We start from the raw sequence: 26,419 nt of genomic DNA on the forward strand, positions 1-26,419 counted from the left end.
AGCTCTGTGAATCATTTTAGGTGTCATCCAAAAGACCATCAGAATGGCTAAATAGTAGAAAAGAGAATTTTATTGGTGATATCAGTTTGCAAGCCAGGAGAGAGGCTCCAGCCATGGACCAAAGGTGCTTTCTCTTCCAAGGTGTTAAAAGAAAACACTCTTTTCCAAGGTGTTAAAAGAAAAACCTTAGACAAATTAAATTTATCAGAGTTTCATGGAGCAAAGAACGATTCATTAATCAGGAAGGCCCCAAGCTGGAATAAACGCAGAGAGACTCCAGTGCAGCCAAGTGATGGAAGATTTATGAACAGAAAAATGAAAGTGACATACAGAAAAAGTAAAATGACATACAGAAAACGGAAGTGAGGTACAGAAACAGGTGAGTTGGTTACAACTTGGCGATTGCCTTATTTGAACAGTTTGAACAGCTGCCCCATTTGATTGACCAAAACTCAGTGGCTGGCACAAGAGTAGACTGCAGTCTGTTTACACTTCCATTTAGCTTACTGTTCACTATGTACAGAGAAACATTTAGGCAGAACTTAAAATATGTAGCTTTAGGCTAAACTTCATTTAACAAAGGAAAAGAATATGTTGGAGTTTATGCCTCACAGGACCAGCATAATAGATAGATATTCAGCAAGTTTGAGAGAAAGGCTATACATATTTATGAGGGGAGCCCCATATATGTTTAATGGGTAAACATAGTTACATAAATCCTATGTTCACTTTGGGGCAGAATTTTAGAACGAAAATGAAGTAGAAGTTGGCCTTTATGTCAAAAGGTGAGCTGTAGGACACAAAGATGGTTTGTGTGCAGCCTCTATAAGCTGGCTAAAACTGGCTTGAGGTCTGTAGTTGCTTATTAGGAAAGAATGTTTGTTAAGACTGGTCCTGTGTCCAATCAGAGTTGCAGTGGTCTTGGTTGTAAATCAGAAGTGATTGCTCCTTTTTTTTTTTTTTTTTGAGACAAAGTTTTGCTCTTGTTGCCCAGGTTGGAGTACGATGGCGCAATCTCGGCTCACTGCAACCTCGGCCTCCTGGGTTCAAGACATTCTCCTGCCTCAGCCTCCCAAGTAGCTGGAATTACAGGCAACCACCATCACGCCTGACTAGTTTTTTGTATATTTAGTAGAGATGGGGTTTCACCGTATTGGCCATACTGGTCTTGAACTCCTGACCTCAGGTGATCCACCCATCTCGGCCTCCCAGAGTGCTGGGATTACAGGCATGAGTCACCGCACCCGGCCTGATTGCTCCTATTTTTAGGGAGTTTAGTCATAGGAATTTCGAAATGTGCCATGCCAGCCAGGCCCTGAACCCTTGACCCATAGGTAATTTTGTTTCCTTCACTTTGGGTCCATATTAGTTGATAAAGGGGCATTTGTTTTTTTCTTTTTTGTCGCATAGGGAATTACTAAAGAGGGAAGAGGTCATGGGAACCCCAGAATTAATAGTTGGTTAGGCAAAAGTGTAGGTAGTCTGGGAATCCCATTTGTGGTGTCTGAAGTGAGGGCAGTCTTGTGGGATTAAGCACAAGGTTAACATGGGGTCTGTGCTAACCCGGTGTAGTTAGTGTCAGATTTTAATTCAAATGTAGAACACCCCGTTGGTGTCAGAGAACTGAAGAATTGGTTGTTATTTGGAAAAACCAGTCCCGCAGCCAGGAAGGGTCAGAGTCCAATTTAAACCCAAGCTTTCTATCAGAATCTAGGCAAAGAGTAGCTAATGTTGCCAGAAGACCACACAATATAAAAAGAGAGTCCAAAGGGCAAATGTTCCCAAATTTAACAAGAAAGTAGGTGATTCCATGAAGAAACAAATTTCCAGAGATATAGGAATTAAACTTAGATGAGTTGGTATGGAAACCAAGAGAAAAGGAAGTTTAAAGAAAGGTGATTTATACTCTTAATTGTTGTGAAGACATTAAGTAAGACAAGGCTTGACAAATATTCACTAAACTTGGTAGTTGTGAATGACAATTCAATAGTACCTGGGGCCAGAACAAAAAGAGTTTTTTAAATGTAGGTTGGTTTGTGTTCCTTTTTTTTTTGGAACTTTGTCTTTGGTGGAAAGGGGGTAGCAATGGATGAAGGGTATAGGTGTGAGGGTTTCTGCTGTCATGATTGTTGTATTATGTAAAAGAGGTTTGAGTATGTTGAAACAGGCAGAAGCTAGATATAGAAAGTGCTTAATGGGGGTGTCAAAGGATACAATTCCAAAATATCTAGTTTGAAGATCTCAATTGGCTTTATTTGCAATTCTAGAATAAGACAAATTCTCATTCTATAAAACAGAATGAGTGTTCCAACGAGCTCAGCAGAGGAGATTGGTTTTACAGACAGAGAAGGGCTGAAGAAAGCAGAAACAAAGAACAAAGAGCGGATAACTCATTTCACAGTTACTTTCCTTGTACAGTGAGAAGAGGAAACAGAACAATGGAGAAATAACTAATTGGTTAACATCAGGTTACATTTTTTGGTAATGATTAGGGTAGATGAAACTTTATTATCATGCCCGTTTGGGAAATTAGGCTGTTCTCTCTCTCCTGATTTCTAGGAAGATCAAATAACAACTTAGTTTTGGTTTGGTTACATTAAACTTTAGTATGACTGGCTCCATTTTGATTTTTATTCCGATCTGCTGGGGCCTAGTGCAGGCGCTTAGTCCAAAACAATGGCCTCCTGTAATTTTTATTTAACAATTTTCCCCTTTTGGTCAAGGCTCAAGTGAGAACCTGACCAAAACTAAGGGCATTGGCACTAGTCTCAGTTACCATCATTTTAGGTTTCCAGTCTCAACACATCATTCATAGGTTAGTGTCCTCATCATCATGCATTTCTTTGAGTTTTTTGTTATTCCAGCCAAAGACAGACTATTTGACATTCAACAGACGGCTGTATGCAAACATTTAAAACTTTTTTTTTTTTTTTTGAGATGGAGTCTCGCTCTGTCACCCTGGTGGAGTGCAGTGGTGTGATCTCAGTTCACTGCAACCGCCGCCTCCCAGGTTCAAGTGATTCTCCTGCCTCAGCCTCACAAGTAGCTGAGACTACAGACACGCACCACCATGTCCAACTAATTTTTGTATTTTTAGTAGAGACAGGGTTTCATCATGTTGGCCAGGCTGGTCTCGAAATCCTGACCTCAGGTGGTCTGCCCACCTCAGCCTCCCAAAGTGCTGGGATTACAGGTGTGAGCCACCACACCCAGCCACAAACTTTTAAAACTTTTTGAGAGCATACAGTGCAACAGAGAGACTACTATTATTACTCTCAGGAAGATAATACCAAGAGTCTGGAGTATGCTCCTTAGCTAGGGTCCTCATGAAACAAACCAACTAAAACAGAATAGATTGAAGAATGAGCCAGATGAGGAGTATATCCATCTTAACCAAGTAGCCAGTCTATTTTTTCAGCCCAGTCTCTATGATACCTGATATATGTATCCCTGTGCAACAAGAAGTGTTAGCAACTGCAACGATTCCTTCTTGTTCAGCTAATAGAAAATCTTATGACTGAGTTAAAGTATGGAATGACAATTTGCAAGTCACCCACAGAAGCTACTGATTGTGAAATTCTAACTATAGCATTATTCTGCCAGACAAAAAAGATAGGCATAAACAAGGAAAAATTAAGGGAAATAATAGTCTCATTATGGCAGGGTCTTGTTCTGACAGTTTCGTCTGTTTGTTTATTTGTTTGTTTGTTTTTTGGAGACAGGGTCTAGCTCTGTCACCCAGGCTGGAGTGCAGTGGCAGTGGCATGATGTCAGCTCACTGCAACCTCCACCTCCTGGGCTCAAGTCATCCTCCCACATCAGCCTTTTGAGTAGCCGGGACTACAGGCATGCACCACCGTGCCTGGCTAATTTTTGTATTTTTTGTAGAGACAAGGTTTCGCCATATTGCCCAGGCTGGTCTCGAACTCCTGGGCTCAGCAATTCACCTGCCTCAGCCTCCCAAAGTACTAGGATTACAGGCATGAGCCATTGCACTCAGTTGTTCTGACAGTCTTGAGAAAAACTCCCCATGATAAAGTTAACAACTCATGTGGGTTTGTAGTTTGAATTTCTCTGGTTATGGCATTGGGCAGTTTGGTGAACGTGGTATGGTCCACAAGTCAGGCATGAGGCTTGTCCCTTAAAATTTACATTGAGTTGTCCAGCTGTAGCTTTGGGGCTTTAGGAACAGAGCAATTTTTGTTCTTAGTTGGAAAATTATAGCCAGATACTGAAGGAAACTAGAATATGGGATCCAGTCCAGTATACAGGTAGACAATAAAAATTTGAAAACAATGAATAGGAGTACAACCTAATAATAGGTGTACTATAGTTTTTCTTCAGAAACATAATTATTCTCTTTACAGTCACCCCCACTTCTATCAAAGATAAACACTATAAGACTAATATGTTTGCAACATAAATTTAGTCTCATCAAACTTGATCATTAGACTTTCTTCTCAGTATTTAAAAAACAGAAAGCACCATGTTTCTTTAAAAACAATCCTTTCTTCACCTCTGGCTGCTGTCCTCTCTTCTCACTATAAGAGGTCTGAAGAGTAGTCAGTCTACCCCTGTTTGTATGTTTACCTCCCACTCATTCCTCCAGCCTCACCTCCCCACCTCAGCTGCTCTTACTGATGTCTCTAATATGTCCTATGTTCTAAAAAAAGGACATTTTCAGGCCTTTATCTTAAGTTCCAAACTATTCTATTATCTCTACGGTACCTTCAACACAACGTATCCAGAAAAGAACTCACTTTTCTTCCCTGTGCCCCTAAACATACTCCTCCTTTTCCCTTTCTAAAGGGTACCTCCACTATTTGTAGTCCAAGAAACCTGGATAACATTTTAGTCCTCCTTCTTTCCCCTGCCCTTGGCCTCATCCATTACCAAATCCCCTCACTCTATCAACCCCCACAAAGCACGCAAGTGTTTCCTTGATTCCAGTGCAATTTCCCCATAGCCTCTATCATGATCCTTCTAAAATATCAATCAGATAATGCCAGTCCTCTACTAACAGTCTTCCTGTAGCTCTCCATTTCCTCCAGAGTGATCTCTAAGCACATATAGGAGAATAGAGTGCTTTGGGATCTTGAAGCCCCAGGCTGCTTCTCCAGCCTTTTCAGCCTCATCTTTCACCACATCCCCCTCTTACTGGATGCCCAAACTCCACGGAAACTCTCAGTAGTGTCCTCAACTTGCCAGGTGACTTCATGCTGTCCTTTGACATAGAACCTGCAATGTCCTCTCTTGCCTCATTTGCTGGGCCAACTCCAACTTGTCCCTCAAGACAGCTTGTACGTTACCTGCTCAGGGATTTAGTAACTTGCACAAGGACAGTTTCATTATTCATCTATTGTAGGTTTTCTTTTTGAGACTCTTAAGATATTTGAATTAGTGTCAATCCTAAATGGTTTCATACAATACTAAAGGAAGTCTGGCCTGCAGTGATCCTACAACTACAGAAGTGGATTTGTTCCTTTAGTCACATGTTGGTGACTCAAAATCTATATTAAGCATTTGTAAGTATTTATAAATGATACTTTTTTATTATTCACAGTATACCAAGGCAAAAATAAGCTTTCTTAAGTTGGAATTCTGTAAAGATTGCTGCTTATCCAGTTCATCCCACCTCACTCATTACCAGAATCTTCATGTAACAGCTTGATTGGTCTGTCAATCCAGGTGTCTTTACATAGCAAATCCTACAGATGCCCTTAACTCTGAATTCAACAAAGGCAATGTTGAAAAAGACCAACCCAGCACTCTGTATTTTTTAATTTTTTTTTAAATGTTCACCCTGTCTTATGGTGCTGCAGCACTCTGTAATGACAGTGATATAGCAGAACTTTCTTGGAAATATATCATAACATCCATGAAACCCTACATTTGATGATGGCATGGGAATATATAATTTTCTCCAGGTGTTTCAGCTGTAAAATAGGGATAATAATGGTAATCTCACATGATTATCCTGATGATTAAATGAAGAGAACTTTGAACTAGAGATAAAAAGTTAAGATTCATCAGCAAATAAAAGGTATTTAAACCATGGGAATTGATGAGATAACTAAAGAGAAAAAGTTGAGAGAGAAAAGAAGATCCCAGCCCTCCTTCCAAATGTTTCCCACTCATTAGTTCGTTCAGCAATTATTTTTGAGTGTCTAAGATCTGCACGTCACTGAATGCATGGGTACACCAAAAAGACATGGAAAAAGCCTGTAGTCTCCTCAGAGAGAAAGGTAGCACACAAATATATATTTAACTACAAACTATAATAATTGCTTTAAAGGAAAAGTTTCAGCACTCTGAGAGAATTTAATGAAGACCTAATTCAGATTAAATAAAATCATGTATATAAAGCACTTAGCATACTGTCTGAAACCTAGTAAGCACTTTGTTCAAGGAGGGCCTCCCTAAGAAAGTGGCAATTATGCTGACACCAAAAATTTAGTAGGAGTTAGCTACGAAAGAGTAGGCAGAAAGAGCATTATAAGCAGAACATCAACACACAAGAAGGCCCTGGGGCAGGAAAGAGCCTGCGGCACTCCAGGAGCTGAAAGGAGACCTGTGCAGCTAAAGCATATGACAGGTAGTAAATGACAATACCATCTACCTGACACCCCACAAGTAGAAATCTCCCTCTCCCCCATGTGATTAAAATGGCTTCAAGAACCATACAACATTACATGGACATACTGTATGATGGTTAAAAAAAAAAGAACCACACAATAACTCTGTACATTATATTAAAATACTAATGATGCAGATAAATTGTATCTACCTAAAAATGAGCCTGCAATTCCTCTTTTCAACCTCCTCTTTCACAGTCACCCTTCTTCCACTACTGAAAGGGAAGATGGACCCTTAACCCAGCCGGAGACTCATTTTGGTGCCTTGCCCCATGGATAACAATTCAAGAATACACCCTTTCCAAGAGTGAGACCTATGACAACAAATCCAAGAAAAATTCAGCAAGAAATATTAAAGCAGCCAGCATCACACTGTTATTCAGTTTTCTTATAAATGCAAGGTTTGAAATTTAACTTAAAATTTAGATGTGAAATGTTATCAGAGGTGCATTAATAAGTGCAATAATAAGAATACAAATACCTCATTATTTTAAATGGGCAAAATATTTGAATAGACGTTTCAATGAAGAAGATACACAGATGAAAAATAAGCCCATAGATGTCCTACATTATTCATCATTAGGAAAATGCCAACTAAAACCACAATAAAATACTTACACACATCTAGTTACAATGGCTAAAACATTAAAGATTGGCCATACCAAAGGTTGGCAAGGATATGGAGGAACTGAAATCCTTACACACTGCCGGTAAAATGATACAACTACTTTGGAAAAGTTTGGCAGTTTCTTAAAAAGTTAAACATACATCTACCACATGATCCAACCATTCCACTCTTAGATATTTACCCAAGAGAAATGAAGGCATACATCCATACAAAGACTTGTACTCACAGCAGCTATATTTGTAATTCACAAAAACTGAAAATAAACCAAATGGTCATCCATGGGTGAATAGAAAAATTGTGGTACATCCATACAATAGAATACTACCCAGCAATTTTAAAAAATAAATTCTCAACATAAGCAAAACATGGATGAATCTCAAAATAGTTATAGTGAATTAAAAAAATCCAGACCACAAAAAGTACATACTATATAATTCCATTTATATAAAACTCTAGAAAATGCAAATTAATCTACAGTGACAGAAAGTACTGTATGACTTTCTGTCATACAGGATTTACAAAAGGGCATGAGCAAATTTGTGGGTAATATTTTGTGGCTCATTATCTTGATTATGGTGATGTTTGCATGAGTGTAAACTTATATCAAAACATCCAATTGTATACTTTAAATATGTTCAGTTTATGTCAACTATCTCTTTTTTTTTTTTTTTTGAGATGGAGTCTCCTTCTGTCACCCAGGCTGGAGTGTAGTGGTGCAATCCTGGCTCACTGCCACCTCCGCCTCCCGGGTTCAAGTAATTCTCCTGCCTCAGCCTCCTGAGTAACTGGGATTACAAGTGCACGCCACCATGCCCAGCTAATTTTTGTATTTTTAGTAAAGACAGGGGTTTCACCATGTTGGTCAGGCTGGTCTCGAACTCCTGACCTTGTGATCTGCCTGCCACAGCCTCCTAAAGTGTTGGGATTACAGGCATGAGCCACTGCCCCTGGCTTTTTTTTTTTTTTTTTTTTTTGATATGTAGTTTCGTTCTTGTTGCCCAGGCTGGAGTACAATGGCGCGATCTCGGCTCACTGCAATCTCCACCTCAGCCTCTCAAGTAGCTGGGATTACAGGCATGCACCACCACACCTGGCTAACTTCTTTTTTTTTTTTTTTTTTTTTTTTTTTTTGAGATGGAGTCTCGCTCTGTTGCCCAGGCTGGAGTGCAGTGGTGCGATCTTGGCTCACTGCAAGCTCCGCCTCCCACGTTCATGCCATTCTCCTGCCTCAGACTCCCGCGTAGCTGGGACTACAGGCGCCTGCCACCATGCCCGGCTAATTTTTTGTATTTTTAGTAGAGACAGGGTTTCACCCTGTTAGCCAGGATGGTCTCGATCTTCTGACCTCATGATCTGCCCACTGCAGCCTCCCAAAGTGCTGGGATTATAGGAGTGAGCCACTGTGCCCGGCCTTAATTTTTGTATTTTTAGCAGAGACGGGGTTTCACCATGTTGGCCCGGCTGGTCTCAAACTCCTGACCTCAGGTGATCCACCCACCTCAGCCTCCCAAAGTGCTGGGATTACAGGTATGAGCCACTGTGCCCATCCTATGTCAACTACACCTCAATAAAGCTGTCTACAAAAGTAAAGAATGGTGAGAAGACTATTGTTTCATATCATTGGCTTATTCAAAGCCTAGTTCTATCAAGATTGAACATTTGTTCCTTGCCTAAACCATACAAGCTTCGAACTCCTCCACTTCCATAGACTATCAATCCTATTTCTAGACTGTAACCTGCCCTTCCTCTTCCAAATCTGACCAGACATTTTATATGCGCTGTCAACACGAATATCCCAGAGTAAGCCATGCAAGAATGTGGATGACTTAGCTAAATGTGCTGCCGCTACTTGAAAAATTTAGAGTTAAAATTTAATGAAGTTTAAACTCAGTGTAACTGACCTATAATTGCCCTAAGTCTAAGGTCTTTTAAGAAGCTGACAGGTGCCGAGTGCAGTGGCTCATGCTGGTAATCCCAGCACTTTGGGAGGCAGGCAGATCACTTGAGGTCAGGAGTTCGAGACCAGCCTGGCCAACATGGTGACACCCCGTCTCTACCAAAAATATAAAAATTAGCCAGATGCAGTGGCACGCGCCTGTAATCCCACCTACTGGGCATGCACAACATGGGAAGACAACAGACACCAAAGATACTTTGGATTCTTGCTGCTAAGTAAGTATTCAAGCACTACGTGCGCGTTGTTACAATTAATAAGGCAATCTGACCCCATCCCTGCCACCAGGAAACTGCAATACTATTAATATATTAAAAAGGAAGACAACTGAGATAAAGGGAATGTGGGAGGTGGGGGGGGGGTGCTTAGGAGATATCAGAATACAACCTCTTAGAATTACAGAATCTCGACAACCATCCTTTATGCCTGATCTTCAGTTCAGTAGCTCTAGGATTCCAAGGGACCCCTCCTAACTGCATTGCCTTCTCTCTCCAATTCCCTTTGTCTCAGAATGTTACACCTTCCCCCAGTTAATAGCGTGGGCTTAAAATGTATCTAGGTGTTCTTACCTACTGACAAACTGCTGGAGTTGTTCATGGGAAAGGAATCAAGGCAAAATATCTAATGCATTCAGGTCGTTGGAGTTTTCTTTTTAATTTATTGCTTTTTTGAGATTGGGCATTAGTATGTTGCCCAGGCTGAAGTGCAATAGCAATATCTCTGCGAGACTCTGTCTCAAAAAAAAACCATTAGAGTCTTCACCTTAGGATGGACTAGGGCTATGGCATACTGGTAAGCATTTAAAAATAAAGGGGTAAGATGGCCTGGATTTGCAGTATCTGAGTAAAGGGAATACTCCAACCCAGTCCGATTTCAAGGTCCCAGTGAGGTTACTGAATTCGAAGCTCAGACGGTATGCGCCTAGTATTCCCACCATACGAATACAAGAGAGGTAAGTAACCTCAAAAGCATTGATAACAGTAAAATAGTTACAATACCTCTATTACCCCTTTAGTATCCATTACCTTCGTTTGTAATATAATTTAACTGTCAGTTTACATAACAAAAGAGTCTTTAAAGGCGCAAGCGCGCTCCTGGGGAGAGTATGGGGCTGTTGGCAGGGAAAGCAGCTTTTCGATCGTATAAATGTTCTTTGTGCCCAGACTGCCCTCTATAAATCAGCACTATCAACCCTGTCCAGAGACTTGTCCACGACCTCCAAGAAAACACTTTATTCATACTACTCCTAGCGTGCGCTCCTACCCGCCCCAGGGACTTCAGTCTTCCAGGGGAGGGATAACTACTTGGGGACACGGAGCACTGCCTTCGTCCCGGGTCACGCGGGAAGGATGACCGCAAAGCCTCCAGTCGGCGCCGGGTTCCGGGGCTGAGGGGCTGAGGGGCCCAAGACGATAACCGGGATCCGCTCCGGCCGCGCTCCTCTTGCCTTTGAGAAGCCCCGGAAGTGGCCCGGCGCTTGGCCGCAGCGGGAAGTCTTCGGAAAGAAAAGGCCGGAACCAGAAGATAGACTCACAGCAATGCCTTACCCGGACCCCGCCCGCCTCACACCCGGGCCAGCCAGCAGCCAGTAGTGCGCACCGCCTCCTCGCCAAGCTCCGCCCTGCGTCCTCCCCAGGGGTTAACTCGCAATGCGCGGTCTTGTGGCGGAGGTAGTGTGGACCGTCCAGGGCTAGAGTAAGCGGAGCCCCGCGGCCCGGAGCCATGCTGAGGAGCTGCGCGGCGTGCCTCCGCACGCCGGGGGCCCTGCGCCGGCCGCCGGTAGGCCGGCGCCTGCCGGGTAGCGAGCCGCGACCCGTGCTGGTGAGTCTGGGCACCCTCGGGCATGGGGCGGGAGCAGGACTCACAGTCAGAAACACGCCTGCGGTAGCAGAGCCTTCGATTGTTATCCATACCCCAACCAGCCAATCTCAGAATAAAAGCTCACTTGGGCACCACACGGTAGCATAAGCAACAGGGGCCTAGGAATACTCAGTCCTGAGATTCAAACCGTTAGAAAACGGATGGAAAGGTGACTCCGTTTTTTGTTTTTTAAGAGACAGGGTCGGCAGGGCGCTACCTGAACTGCATAATTTAGGCCATCTATTTATATTTTGACAACATCTATATTTTACCAATAATCTTTGAGGCTGTTTTTATTTTTCAAAGATTAAAGTCACATGAACTAAAAGGTACCACAGCTTTTATCTTCCCTTTAAAAAAATATTTGATCCAAGCGCTTATCTTCCTTTAGGTTAATTAATTAGAGCGCTTTTTATAGACATCACACACAACACATATATAACTACACAGACAGGCAGAAGAAAACCCAGTTGCCATAAGATCTTTCATCACAGGGAGAGGGATCTATCTGCTTTTAATTCTTAGGGTTCCATGAGGAAAACAAAGGTCTCCCCTCTCATACGGGCATTAAAAGTGGCAAGGCAAAATGGAGAACAATAACTCAGTTGACCGAAAAGAAACACTTTTTCCAGCAAAATAAGGTCCAAGGAAAGGAAAACATAAAGGCCTTATAAATATAATTACAACTTAGATATCCATTTTTAATTAAGCCGAGCACTCCTTAAGAAAATTCTTTTAACTCCCTTATTATCTAACTTTAGCTCCACCAAGCGGCCAATATTTCTGGCTTTCAAACTTTACTTAAAGGCTCAGAGAAAGGAAAATCCAAGGTGGTTGGTAGAGGGCAGGGGAATCAACAAATAGCGAAAGGGTATACAGATACCAAACCAGAAAGGACTCATTCCCTAAGCCAGGATGAATCTGGGCCACGCCAGGCTAAAGGAAGCTATGCCATGGGGTTACAGGCCATGCCCCCAAGGACGTAAAACAAGATGGAGGCCTGCAGCAAAGTTTGCTCTGGAGCATACAGAAAGACATGCAAAACACACAGATTGGCTACAGCTTAAGACTAACCTCACAAATCCTTTCTCACAAAACTCTACAGAAAATATAAACAGTAATCCTCATCATTCCTAACAGAGCAAAACGTCTTCCAAAAGGAAAAGAAAAACCTCCTTTAAAAGTATACTGCTGATGGGGTGGAGAGGAGATAAGGATGCCTGGGGGAAGAACTTCTTATTCCTATGCAAATTGTTCCTCCACCAGAGAGAGGAGCTTAATTGCTGTGGGACAGAGCTAGACTCCCTGGAATGGGGAGGGGGAGACTGCAGGCACCTGGTAGGGAACACCAGCCAGCCATGCCGGCGCCTTGGGGCCTGGGCAGTGGCTGTGGCTCATTCCTGCCCTGTGTGGCTATTGGACACCACACATACATGCTGCAGACACCACCATGCACCCCAGCCAGTAAAGAAGTGGGGCCAGGAAGCTACCCCACCCAAGTGCCTTGTGAGTGGGTGTGGACCACCTCCAGTATTGTAAAAAGAAAAATAGGTGCTGTTGCTGTCCCCCCAAAAAGAAGAGGAATGTCATAAGACCAAAAGGCTCAGAAATGAAAGTGAGAGGTTTTGAGTTCCCATTTCACTCATCCTTCTGTTGCAGAAATGAAGGAGGACTGGAGAGGCCACGGGGTGAGACAGGAGAACTTTGTTGAGTGCACTCAGACCCAGCAGACTAACATCCAAAAACTGGGCTTAGAACAAAGACAGCACTTGACTTTTATACACACTTCAAAAAGGGGGTGGGCTAGCTTGAAACAAGCTTACAGTGGCGCGAAGCGTAGTGGCGTGAAAGCAAGGATACAGAGGCAGAACAAAGGCAGTTAATCAAATTGTGACCGGTGCATAATTCAGGATTACATATTGTGTTTGGAATTGGTGGGTTCTTGGTCTCACTGACTTCAAGAATGAAGCCGCAGACTCTCGCAGTGAGTGTTACAGTTCTTAAAGGCGGCGTGTCCAGAGTTTGTTCCTTCTAATGTTCGGATGTGTTCAGAGTTTCTTCCTTCTGGTGGGTTCGTGGTCTTGCTGGCTCAAGAGTGAAGCTGCGGACCTTCGCAGTGAGTGTTACAGCTCTTAAGGCGGCCTCTCTGGAGTTGTTGGTTCCTCCCGGTGGGTTCATAGTCTCGTTGGCTTCAGGAGTGAAGCTGCAGACCTTTGCGGTGAGTGTTATAGCTCATAAAGGCAATATGGACCCAAAGAGTGAGCGGCAGCAAGATTTATTGCAAAGAGCGAAAGAACAAAGCTTCCACAGTGTAGAAGGGGACCCGAGCGGGTTGCCACTGCTGGCTCGGGCAGCCTGCTTTTATTCTCTTATCTGGCCCCCACCCACATCCTGCTGATTGGTAGAGCCGAGTGGTCTGTTTTTACAGGGCGCCGATTGGTGCGTTTACAATCCCTGAGCTAGACACAAAAATTCTCCATGTCCCCACCAGATTAGCTAGATACAGAGTGTCAACACAAAGGTTCTCCAAGTCCCCACCAGAGTAGCTAGATACAGAGTGTCGATTGGTGCATTCACAAACTGTTAGCTAGACATAGGGTGCTGATTGGTGTGTTTACAAACCTTGAGCTAGATACAGAGTGCCGATTGGTGTGTTTACAATCCTTTAGCTAGACATAAAGGTTCCCCAAGTTCCCACGAGACTCAGGAGCCCAGCTGGCTTCACCCAGTGATCTCACACTGGGGCTGCAGGTGGAGCTGCCTGCCAGTCCTGTGCCGTGCGCCCACACTCCTCAGCCCTTGGGTGGTCGATGGGACTGGGCACCATGGAGCAGGGGGCGGCACTCATGGGGGAGGCTCGGGCTGCACAGGAGCCCATGGAGGGGGTGGGAGGCTCAGGCATGGCAGGCTGCAGGTCCTGAGACCTGCCCCACGGGAAGGCAGCTAAGGCCTGGCAAGAAATCAAGTGCAGCGCCGGTGGGCCGGCACTGCTGGGGGACCCAGTACACCCTCCGCAGCTGCTGGCCTGGGTGCTAAGCCCCTCATTGCCCAGGGCTGGCAGGGCCAGCTGGCTGCTCTGAGTGTGGGGCCTGCCAAGCCCACGCCCAGCCGGAGCTCCAGCTGGCCCGCAATCGCCGTGCGCAGCCCCGGTTCCCACTCGTGCCTCTCCCTCCACACCTCCCTGCAAGCTGAGGGAGCCGGCTCCAGCCTTGGCCAGCCCAGAAAGGGGCTCCCACAGTGCAGCGGTGGGCTGAAGTGCTCCTCAAGTGCCGCCAAAGTGGGAACCCAGGCAGAGGAGGGGCCGAGAGCGAGTGAGGGCTGTGAGGACTGCCAGCACACTGTCACCTCTCAATATGACCCTTGCTTATGCAGCCCAGGTGGCTGTTATCTAGGCTTGCTCAAAAGAGCCTTGCAAGTGCTTATCTCATAATCTTCGCTATGGTTCCCAGACGGCCGCAGCCTAGGCCTACTCAGGCATGTCTTAACAACCTTCACTGTGCTGTTTAGATAAAACAGAATACTTGAAGTTACTAGTTACAGAAAACAGGAATCTATAAACTCATAAAACTTGAAGAGCAAGGTACAATCACATGGAAGAGGGATGGGATTCGAGGGGGACCTTTACTTTTTCTTATCCTTTTGTTGAAGGAGTGCTGGAAGAGTCTCCAGAGCACATCCTTTGAGCCCTGGCTTCTTTGAGAATGTTGCTGAGACTACACCCGGGTCCGGGCTTTGCCTGTTACTGCCTTTGGGATGAGTCAGCCTCATATAGAAAGCTTGTTTTTCTCTTTTTTAATTTTATTTTGCTTTCTTTAATTTCCTGCCTCACTTCCTCAGGCCCCACATTTGAGCGCCAAACACAGTATAGGACTTTCTTCTCAATTCATCTAAAAACTAGGTTCTTGTCACACAACCAGGAAAGATCAGGCTCATGGACACATAGAAGGGTGAGAATAATGGAATTTATTGGGCAAAAAAGGAAAAAGAGAAAAACCTCAGCAGAGGAAGAGGGAGCTGCTCCTACCCTGCCACACAGGAACCCAAGAGGCCGGGCTCCTTGCCTCCGCCAATGGCATGAACTTCTGTGGCTCCACCCTGTTCTCCCAGTCAAAGGCTGATGGGAGGTTCTCTAGGGAGCTCTTTTTACTTCGCTGTCTTACCACTTTATAAATGTATAATCAAAGGTCAAGCAAGACCTTTCCTCTGTTCAGGACAACAAAATATAATCATTGTCCCTAACATTTTTACTTCATGTATAATCTATGCTTTGTCTTTACTTCAGATATCTTAGTTTTCACCTCCTCGAACTGAACCCTTTATTATTTCTATTTCTACATTATTATAGTGTCCATCTGCAGTAACAAACTCAACCCCTGCCAAACTAAAATTAATAGTTCCATTCCTGTTTTCTCTCTCCTGATCCACATGTGCACACTAAGAAAAACCTTTCTTTTCATTCTATTCACCCTAGTTTTCAAAGCCACAGCTCTAGATAATCATTCAAGACTCTTCTGCTTTCTCTTTCCCAGTCAGTAACTCCCCACATCCCTCAGTCCCAATGTCCTAAATATCTTAAAACTTTACTTTTCATTTCTCAGTACCTAGTTCAGATTCTGACCATATCTGACCTGGGCCTTTGCAGCAGTCTTTTAACTGGTTTCCCTACCATTGCATTTAACCGTTTTAATTCATTCATTACACCAGATGGAGCTTTCTAAAACCTATGTTCATATTACTCCCTTGCTTAAAACTCCTTAAGTCTCCTCATAAAGGAAAAAGGTACTGTATCATTCAAGTACTTTCATGATTCTTTAAAGATGACACTTCTTTAGTTAACTTAATCCTATGTAATAACATTGGTGAAATCATGTGTGAGTTTTCTACTTATGTCCTTTTATAACATATGAATATATTTTGTTATATTTTAAAATACATATATTTTTGTCCTTGTGCCACCTAAAATCATTTTTCTTGCTGGTTTTTGGAAATGCTGACCTAGAAGATGAAATCTAAGCCCTATGGTGTGATCCCTCTTGTTCCTCACATCTTGCTGCTCTTCTTCTCTTTCCACCTTACATATATGAAGGCTGAAATCCTAGCAGTTCCCCAATGTGATATGATTATTTCAGTCTCCTATGCCTTTGCTTGGAGCAGGCCCCCCTCGTCATTCTCTCCTTAATGAACTTTTTATCCATAGGAAATCACTCCATCATTTCAAAGTTTTCCCTGAAAGTCATCCCTTCTATGCCTGTATCTACTTCTCTTGTAGTATTTTTCACATCCAAGGCTGCTAACACTTGAAGGCAGGGTCTAAGTCTTGTCTCTGTTTTACCTGTACCTCACATAGAACCAGGGCATACAGTAGGACTCAAAAAAAGTTTCTTGGATTTAACTGAATCCCAGACTTTAAAAGTTAAAATCAGGAGAACTCACAGTTAAGGGAGTCATTCTAATTCCTAAAAGTATTTAATTAGCTCTGTATCACTGGTCCATAAAAGGACAGTGGAACTGATGGATCCTAGAGTTGCTTGTTTAAGATGAGACCAGTGGCTAATGAGTTCAAATTCATAACTCCAAAGTTTATACATACTATTTTGCCTCTCAGTTGACATGTTTTGGTCAATACATAGTAATCTGTGATGAATTGTCTTTGTTGGGTTTCTTCTAGATTCATATTCTTTAAAAGTTACATAATCAAGACTGGATTCTAAGGAAATAATCCAAAATAGAGGAAAAGCTATATTCATAATGTTCCAGTGGGCATTTTCATTTAGAGCAGCAAAAGATGGGAAATAATTTAAATGTCTACCTTAATGGCTAATTATATAGTATATCAGTTTAATGCACTATTTTTCTGCTATTGAAAATGGTGGTGGGTGGAACCAAGATGGCCGAACAGGAACAGCTCCGGTCTACGGCTCCCAGCCTGAGTGACACAGAAGATGGGTGATTTCTGCATTTCCGTTTGAGGTACCAGGTTCATCTCACTAGGGAGTGCCAAACAGTGGGTGCAGGACAGTCGGTGCAGTGCACTGTGTGCGAGCCGAAGCAGGGGGAGGCATTGCCTCACCTGGGAAGCGCAAGGGGTCAGGGAGTTCCCTTTCCTAGTCAAAGAAAGGGGTAACAGATGGCACCTGGAAAATCGGGTCAGTCCCATCCTAATACTGTGCTTTTCCAATGGGCCTGGAAAACGGCACACCAGGAGACTGGTCCCACACCTGGCTCAGAGGGTCCTATGCCCACGGAGTCTCGCTGATTGCTAGCACAGCAGTCTGAGATCAAACTGCAAGGTGGCAGCGAGGCTGGGGGAGGGGTGCCCACCATTGCCCAGGCTTGCTTAGGTAAACAAAGCAGCCAGGAAGCTCGAACTGGGTGGAGCCCACCACAGCTCAAGGAGGCCTGCCTGCCTCTGTAGGCTCCACCTCTGGGGGCAGGGCACAGACAAACTTAAAAATTCAGCAGGAACCTCTGCAGACTTAAATGTCCCTGTCTGACTGACAGCTTTGAAGAGAGTAGTGGTTCTCCCAGCACACAGTTGGAGATCTGAGAACGGACAGACTGCCTCCTAAAGTGGGTCCCTGACCCCAAGCAGCCTAACTGGGAGGCACCCCCAAGTAGGGACAGACTGACACCTCACTCGACCGGGTACTCCTCTGAGACAAAACTTCCAGAGGAACTATCAGACAGCTGAATTTGTGGTCTCAGGAAAATCCGCTGTTCTGCAGCCACTGCTGCTGACACCCAGCCAAACAGGGTCTGGAGTGGACCTCTAGCAAACTCCAACAGACCTGCAGCTGAGGGTCCTGTCCGGTAGAAGGAAAACTAACAAACAGAAAGGACATCCACACCAAAAACCCATCTGTACATCACCATCATCAAAGACCAAAAGTAGATAAAACCATAAAGATGGGGAAAAAACAGAGCAGAAAAACTGGAAACTCTAAAAAGCAGAGCACCTCTCCTCCTCCAAAGGAACGCAGTTCCTCACCAGCAACGGAACAAAGCTGGATGGAGAATGACTTTGGCGAGTTGAGAGAAGAGCCTTCAGACGATTAAACTACTCTGAGCTACGGGAGGAAATTCAAAACAATAGCAAATAAGTTAAAAACTTTGAAAAAAAATTAGACGAATGGATAACTAGAATAACCAATGGAGACAAGGGCTTAAAGGAGCTGATGGAGCTGAAAGCCAAGTATCGAGAACTATGCGAAGATTGCAGAAGCCTCGGTAGCTGATGTGATCAACTGGAAGAAAGTGTATCAGTGATGGAAGATGAAATGAAGCGAGAAGGGAAGTTGAGAGAAAAAAGAATAAAAAGAAATGAACAAAGCCTCCAAGAAATTTGGGACTATGTGAAAAGACCAAACCTACGTCTGATTGGTGTACCTGAAAATGACGAGGAGAATGGAACCAGTTGGAAAACACTCTACAAGATATTATCCAGGAGAACTTCCCCAATCTAGCAAGGCAGGCCAACATTCAGATTCAGGAAATACAGAGAATGCCACAAAGATACTCCTCGAGAAGTGCAACTCCAAGACACATAATTGTCAGATTTACCAAAGTTGAAATGAAGGAAAAAATGTTAAGGGCAGCCAGAGAGAAAGGTCGGGTTACCCACAAAGGGAAGCCCATCAGACTAACAGTTGATCTCTCGGCAGAAACTCTACAAGCCAAAAGAGAGTGGGGGCCGATATTCAACATTCTTAAAGAAAAGAATTTTCAACCCAGAATTTCATATCCAGCCAAACTAAGCTTCATAAGTGAAGGAGAAATAAAATACTTTACAGACAAGCAAATGCTGAGTGATTTTGTCACCACCAGGCCTACCCTAAAAGAGCTCCTGAAGGAAGCACTAAACATGGAAAGGAACAACCGGTACCAGCCCATGCAAAAACATGCCAAATTGTAAAGACCATCGAGGCTAGGAAGAAACTGCATCAACTAACGTGCAAAATAACCAACTAACATCATAATGACAGGATCAGATTCACACATAACAATATTAACTTTAAATGTAAATGGGCTAAATGCTCCAATTAAAAGACACAGACTGGCAAACTGGATAATGAGTCAAGACCCATCAGTGTGCTGTATTCAGGAAACCCATCTCACATGCAGAGACACACATAGACTCAAAATAAAGGGATGGAGGAAGATCTATCAAGCAAATGGAAAACAAAAAACGGCAGGGGTTGCAATCCTAGTCTCTGATAAAATAGACTTTAAACCAACAAAGATCAAAAGAGACAAAGAAGGCCATTACATAATGGTAAAGGGATCAATTCAACAAGAAGAGCTAACTATCCTAAATATATATGCACCCAACACAGGAGCACCCAGATTCATAAAGCAAGTCCTGAGTGACCTACAAAGGGACTTAAACTCCCACACAATAATAATGGGAGATTTTAACACCCCACTGTCAACATTAGACAGATCAACGAGACAGAAAGTAAACAAGGATATCCAGGAATTGATCTCAGCTCTGCACAAAGTGGACCTAATAGACATCTACAGAACTCTCCACCCCAAATAACAGAATATACATTTTTTTCAGCACCACACCACACCTATTCCAAAATTGACCACATAGTTGGAAGTAAAGCTGTCCTCAGCAAATGTAAAAGAACAGAAATTATAACAAACTGTCTCTCAGACCACAGTGCAATCAAACTAGAACTCAGGATTAAGAAACTCACTCAAAACCGCTCAACTACATGGAAACTGAACAACCTGCTCCTGAATGACTATTGGGTACATAATGAAATGAAGGGAGAAATAAAGATGTTCTTTGAAACCAACGAGAACAAAGACACAACATACCAGAATCTCTGGGACACATTCAAAGCAGTGTGTAGAGGGAAATTTATAGCACTAAATGCCCACAAGAGAAAGCAGGAAAGATCCAAAATTGACACCCCAACATCACAATTAAAAGAAGTAGAAAAGCAAGAGCAAACACATTCAAAAGCTAGCAGAAGGCTAGAAATAACTAAAATCAGAGCAGAACTGAAGGAAATAGAGACACAAAGAACCCTTCAAAAAATTAATGAATCCAGGAGCTGGTTTTTTGAAAAGATCAACAAAATTGATAGACTGCTAGCAAGACTAATAAAGAAGAAAAGAGAGAAGAATCAAATAGATGCAATAAAAAATGAAAAAGGGGATATCACCACCGATCCCACAGAAATACAATCTACCATCAGAGAATACTACAAACACCTCTATGCAAATAAACTAGAAAATCTAGAAGAAATGGATAAATTCCTCGACAAATACACCCTCCCAAGACTAAACCAGGAAGAAGTTGAATCTCTGAATAGACCAATAACAGGCTCTGAAATTGTGGCAATAATCAATAGCTTACCAACCAAAGAGTCCAGGACCTGATGGATTCACAGCCGAATTCTACCAGAGGTACAAGGAGGAACTGGTACCATTCCTTCTGAAACTATTCCAATTGATAGAAAAAGAGGGAATCCTCCCTAACACATTTTATGAGGCCAGCATCGTCCTGATACCAAAGCCTGGCAGAGACATAACCAAAAAAGAGAATTTCGGACCAATATCCTTGATGAACATTGATGCAAAAATCCTCAATAAAACACTGGCAAACCGAATCCAGCAGCACATCAAAAAGCTTATACACCATGATCAAGTGGGCTTCATCCCTGGGATGCAAGGCTGGTTCAACATACACAAATCAATAAATGTAATCCAGCATATAAACAGAACCAAAGACAAAAACCACATGATTATCTCAATAGATGCCGAAAAGACCTTTGACAAAATTCAACAGCCCTTCATGCTAAAAACTCTCAATAAATTAGGTATTGATGGGACGTATCTCAAAATAATAAGAGCTATCTATGACAAGCCCACAGCCAATATCATACTGAATGGGCAAAAACTGGAAGCATTCCCTTTGAAAACTGGCACAAGACAGGGATGCCCTCTCTCACCACTCCTATTCAACATAGTGCTGGAAGTTCTGGCCAGAGCAATCAGGCAGGAGAAGGAAATAAAGTGTATTCAATTAGGAAAAGAGGAAGTCAAATTGTCCCTGTTTGCAGATGACATGATTGTATATCTAGAAAACCCCATCGTCTCAGCCCAAAATCTCCTTAAGCTGATTAGCAACTTCAGCAAAGTCTCAGGATACAAAATCAATGTACAAAAATCACAAGCATTCTTGTACACCAATCACAGACAAACAGAGAGCCAAATCATGAGTGAACTCCCATTCACAATTGCTTCAAAGAGAATAAAATACCTAGGAATCCAACTTACAAGGGATGTGAAGGACCTCTTCAAGGAGAACTACAAACCACTACTCAATGAAATAAAAGAGGATACAAACAAATGGAAGAACATTCCATGCTCATGGGTTGGAAGAATCAATATCGTGAAAATGGCCTGACTGCCCAAGGTAATTTATAGATTCCATGCCATCCCCATCAAGCTACCAATGACTTTCTTCACAGAATTGGAAAAAACTACTTTAAAGTTCATATGGAACCAAAAAAGAGCCCGCATCGCCAAGTCAATCCTAAGCCAAAAGAACAAAGCTGGAGGCATCACGCTACCTGACTTCAAACTATACTACAAGGCTACAGTAACCAAAACAGCATAGTACTGGTACCACAACAGAGACATAGATCAATGGAACAGAACAGAGCCCTCAGAAATGATGCCACACATCTACAACTATCTGATCTTTGACAAACCTGACAAAAACAAGAAATGGGGAAAGGATTCCCTATTTAATAAATGGTGCTGGGAAAACTGGCTAGCCATATGTAGAAAGCTGAAACTGGATCCCTTCCTTACACCTTATACAAAAATTAATTCAAGATGGATTAAAGACTTAAATGTTAGACTTAAAACCATTAAAATCCTACAAGAAAACCTAGGCAATACCATTCAGGACATAGGCGTGGGAAAGGACTTCATGTCTAAAACACCAAAAGCAATGGCAACAAAAGCCAAAATTGACAAATGGGATCTAATTAAACTAAAGAGCTTCTGCACAGCAAAAGAAACTACCATCAGAGTGAACTGGCAACCTACAGAATGGGAGAAAAATTTTGCAACCTACTCATCTGACAAAGGGCTAATATCCAGAATCTACAATGAACTCAAACAAATTTACAAGAAAAAAACAAACAACCCCATCAAAAAGTGGGCAAAGGACATGAACAGACACTTCTCAAAAGAAGACATTTATGCAGCCAAAAAACACATGAAAAAGTGCTTATCATCACTGGCCATCAGAGAAATGCAAATCAAAACCATAGTGAGATACCATCTCACACCAGTTAGAATGGCCATCATTAAAAAGTCAGGAAACAACAGGTACTGGAGAGGATGTGGAGAAATAGGAACACTTTTACACTGTTGGTGGGACTGTAAACTAGTTCAACCATTGTGGAAGTCAGTGTGGCGATTCCTCACGGATCTAGAACTAGAAATACCATTTGACCCAGCCATCCCATTACTAGGTATATACCCAAAGAACTATAAATCATGCTGCTATAAAGACACATGCACACATATGTTTATTGCGGCACTATTCACAATAGCAAAGAGTTGGAACCAACCCAAATGTCCAACAATGATAGACTGGATTAAAAAAATGTGGCACATATACACCATGGAATACTATGCAGCCATAAAAAATGATGAGTTCATGTCCTTTGTAGGGACATGGATGAAACTGGAAAACATCATTCTCAGTAAACTATCGCAGGGACAAAAAACCAAACACCGCATGTTCTCACTCATAGGTGGGAATTGAACAATGAGAACTCATGGACACAGGAAGGGGAACATCACACTCCAGGGACTGTTGTGGGGTGGGAGGAATGGGGAGGGACAGCATTAGGAGATATACCTAATGCTAAATGACGAGTTAATGGGTGCAGCAAAACAACATGGCACATGGATACATATGTAACAAACCTGCACATTGTGCACATGTACCCTAAAACCTAAAGTATAATAATAAAAAAAAATAAAATTAAATTAAATTTAAAAAAAAAGAAAATGGTGGTAACTGATATTACGGAGAAAGTGAATACTAAATAATTTCAAGTGGTAAAAGCAGAAAGCAAAATTGTGGGATTTTTAAAATTTTGTTTGTTTTTGTTTTTACTGAGATTACAAGTATATTAGGGATAATTATATTTAAAAAATTTGGAGGAAAGAAAATTTGCCATTAGTTATATTAAGAGGGAGAGATGGGTGGGTTTAAAACTTTTTCTTTTCTTTCTTTCCCAAATTTTCTGAGCTGGGTTCTGAAAGGATGAGCCAATAAAAAAAAAAAATATGGAAAAAGATTACAAATCCTGGGCTAAGGGCAAAGTGGTTTCAACCCTGATCATGTATCCCCAACCCTCTGATACTCCAAAGTCAGGACTTCCTTTTGTTCATCCAGGACGTTTTTATTCTGTAGAGTTTTTTGTTTGTTTGTTTTTGTGACAGAATCTCGCTCTGTTGCCCGGACTGGAGTGCAGTGGTGCAGTCTTGGCTCACTGCAACCTCCACCTCCCCTGTTCAAGCAATTCTCATTCCTCAGCCTCCCAAGTAGCTGAGATCACAGGCACACACCATCAAGCCTGGCTAATTTTTGTGTTTTTTGTAGAGATGGGGTTTCACCATGTTGGCCAGGCTGGTCTCAAACTCCTGACCTCAAGTGATCCACCCACCTCAGCACCTCCAAAGTTCTGGGACTACAAGTGTGCCACCATGCCTCAGCTTCCATAGAGTTTAGTTTTGATTTGTTTTGTTTAATTTTTATTTTTTAATTTTATTTTTCCATAAGTTATTCAGGTACAGGTGGTATTTGGTTACATGAGTAAATTCTTTTCACTAGTGATTTGTGAGATATTGGTGCACCCATCACCTAAGCATTATACACTGCACCATATTTATAGTCTTTTATCCCTCATCCCCCTCCCATTCTTCCCCCCAAGTCCCCAAAGTCCATTGTATCATTCTTATGCCTTTGCATCCTCATAGCTTAGCTCTCACATATAATTGAGAACATACAATGTTTGGTTTTCCATTCCTGAGTTACTTCACTTAGAATAATAGTCTCCAGTGTCATCCAGGTCACTGGGAATTTGGGTTGGTTCCATGATTTTGCGTTGGGCATTTGGGTTGGTTCCATGATTTGCAATTGTGAATGATGCTGTTATAAACATGCATGTGCAAGTATCTTTTTCGAATAATGACTTCTTTTCCAAACTGTTTTCCATAGCAGCTGTACTAGTTTACATTCCCACCAGCAGTGTAGAAATGTTCCTTGATCACTGCATCCACGCCAACATCTACTGTTTTTTGATTTTTTTTTTTATTATGGCCATTCTTGCAGGAGTAAGGTGGTATTGCATTGTGGTTTTGTCTATTTGTGCTCTTTCAGACTTTTTGAGGAAGGCATTTAGGGCTATGAACTTTCCTCTTAGCACTGCCTTAGCTGTATCCCAGAGGTTTTGATAGGTTGTGTCATTATTGTCATTCAGTTTGAAGAATTTTTTAAATTTCCATCTTGATTTTGTTTTTGACCCAATGCTCATTCAGGAGCAGGGTGTTTTTGTTGCTTTGTTGTTTTGTTTTTTTTTCTGAGACAGAGTTTCGCTCTTGTTGCCCAGGCTGGAGTGCAGTGGCGCAATCTCAGCTCACTGCAACCTCTGCCTCCTGGGTTCAAGCAGTTCTCCTGCCTCATTCTCCTGAGTAGCTGGGATTACAGGTGCATGCCACCACTCCTGCCTGATTTTTGTATTTTTAGTAGACACGGGGTTTTGCCATGTTGGGCAGGCTGGTCTTGAACTCCTGACTTCAGGTGATCCTCCTGCCTCAGCCTCCCAAAGTGCTGGGATTACAGGCGTGAGCCGCAGCGCCTGGCCTATTTGCATGGTTTTGAAGGTTCTTTTTGGAGTTGATTTCCAGTTTTATTCCACTATGGTCTGAGAGAGTGCTTGATACAATTTCAGTTTTCTTAAATTTATGGAGGCTTGTTTACAGCCTATCAGGATCTATCTTGGAGAAAGTTCCATGCACTGTTGAATAGAATGTGTATTCTGTGGTTGTCGGATGAAATGTTCTGTATATATCTGTTAAGTCCATTTGTTCCAAAGTACAGTTTAAATCCATTGTTTCTTTGTTGACTTTCTGTCTTGATTACTTGTCTAGTGGTATCTGCCAAGACCAGCTCAGTTATGGAGACCCTAACCCAGCGGTGCTAGAGGAATTAAAGACACACACACAGAAATATAGGGTGTAGAGTGGGAAATCAGGGGTCTCACAGCCTTCAGAGCTGAGAGCCCCTAACAGAGATTTACCCACATATTTATTGACAGCAAGCCAGTGATAAGCATTGTTTCTATAGATTATAGATTTACTAAAAATATTCCTTAGGGGAAACAAAGAGATGGGCCAAAACAAAGGGATGGGCTCTGGCTAGTTATCTGCAGCAGGAACATGTCCTTAAGGCACAGATTGCTCATGCTATTGTTTGTGGCTTAGGAACACCTTTAAGTGGTTTTCCGCCCTGGTTGGGCCAGGTGTTCCTTGCCCTTATTCCGGTAAACCCACAACCTTCAGCGTGGGCGTCATGGCCATCATGAATATGTCACAGTGCTGCAGAGATTTTGTTTATGGCCAGTTTTGGGGCCAGTTTATGGCCAGATTTGGGGGCCTATCCCCAGCAGCTGTCAGTGGAGTATTGAAGTCCCCCACTATTATTTTGTTGCTATCTATCTCATTTCTTAGGTCTGTTAGTAATTGTTTTATAAATTTGGGAGCTCCAGTGTTAGGTGCATATATGTTTAGGATTGTGATATGTTCCTTTTGGACAAGGCCTTTTACCATTGTATAATATCCCTCTTTGTCTTTTTTGACTGCTGTTGCTTTAAAGTTTGTTTTGTCTGATGTAAGAATAGCTACCTATCTCTGCTTGCTTTTGGTGTCCATTTGCATGAAACACCTTTTTCCACCCCTTTAAGTTTATTTGAGTCCTTATGTGTTAGGTGAGTCTCTTGAAGATAGCCTATAATTGGTTGGTGAGTTCTTATCCATTCTGCAGTTCTGCATCTTTTAAGTGGAGCACTTAGGCCATTTACATTCAATGTTATGATTGAAATGTGAGGTGCCGTTGTGTTCATTGTGCTCTTTGCTGCCTGTGTACTTTGGGGTTTTTTGTTTGTTTGTTTTTTGTTTTTGCTTTTTAACTTGTATTTTTGTTTTATAGGTCCTGTGTGATTTATGCTTTAAAGAGGTTCTGTTTTGACGTGTTTCTGGGATTTGTTTCAAGATTTAGAGCTCCTTTTAGCAGTTCTT

The 26,419-nt window shown here is 42.5% G+C and overlaps 1 protein-coding gene across 1 annotated transcript in view; it reads left to right on the forward strand.

The window, feature by feature from the left end:
- Nucleotides 1-10,592: 10,592 nt before the first annotated feature.
- THEM4 (thioesterase superfamily member 4) overlaps nt 10,593-26,419 on the forward strand; it is a 42,707-nt gene continuing 26,880 nt past the window's right edge. The window contains exon 1 of the mRNA XM_003259257.3: nt 10,593-11,038. Within this exon, the coding sequence (XP_003259305.1) occupies nt 10,940-11,038 (99 nt within the window). The 5' untranslated portion in view covers nt 10,593-10,939. The remainder of the gene's footprint in view (nt 11,039-26,419) is intronic.

This window comes from Nomascus leucogenys, chromosome 12 (genome assembly GCF_006542625.1).
Source record: "Nomascus leucogenys isolate Asia chromosome 12, Asia_NLE_v1, whole genome shotgun sequence".
Taxonomy (NCBI): domain Eukaryota; kingdom Metazoa; phylum Chordata; class Mammalia; order Primates; family Hylobatidae; genus Nomascus; species Nomascus leucogenys.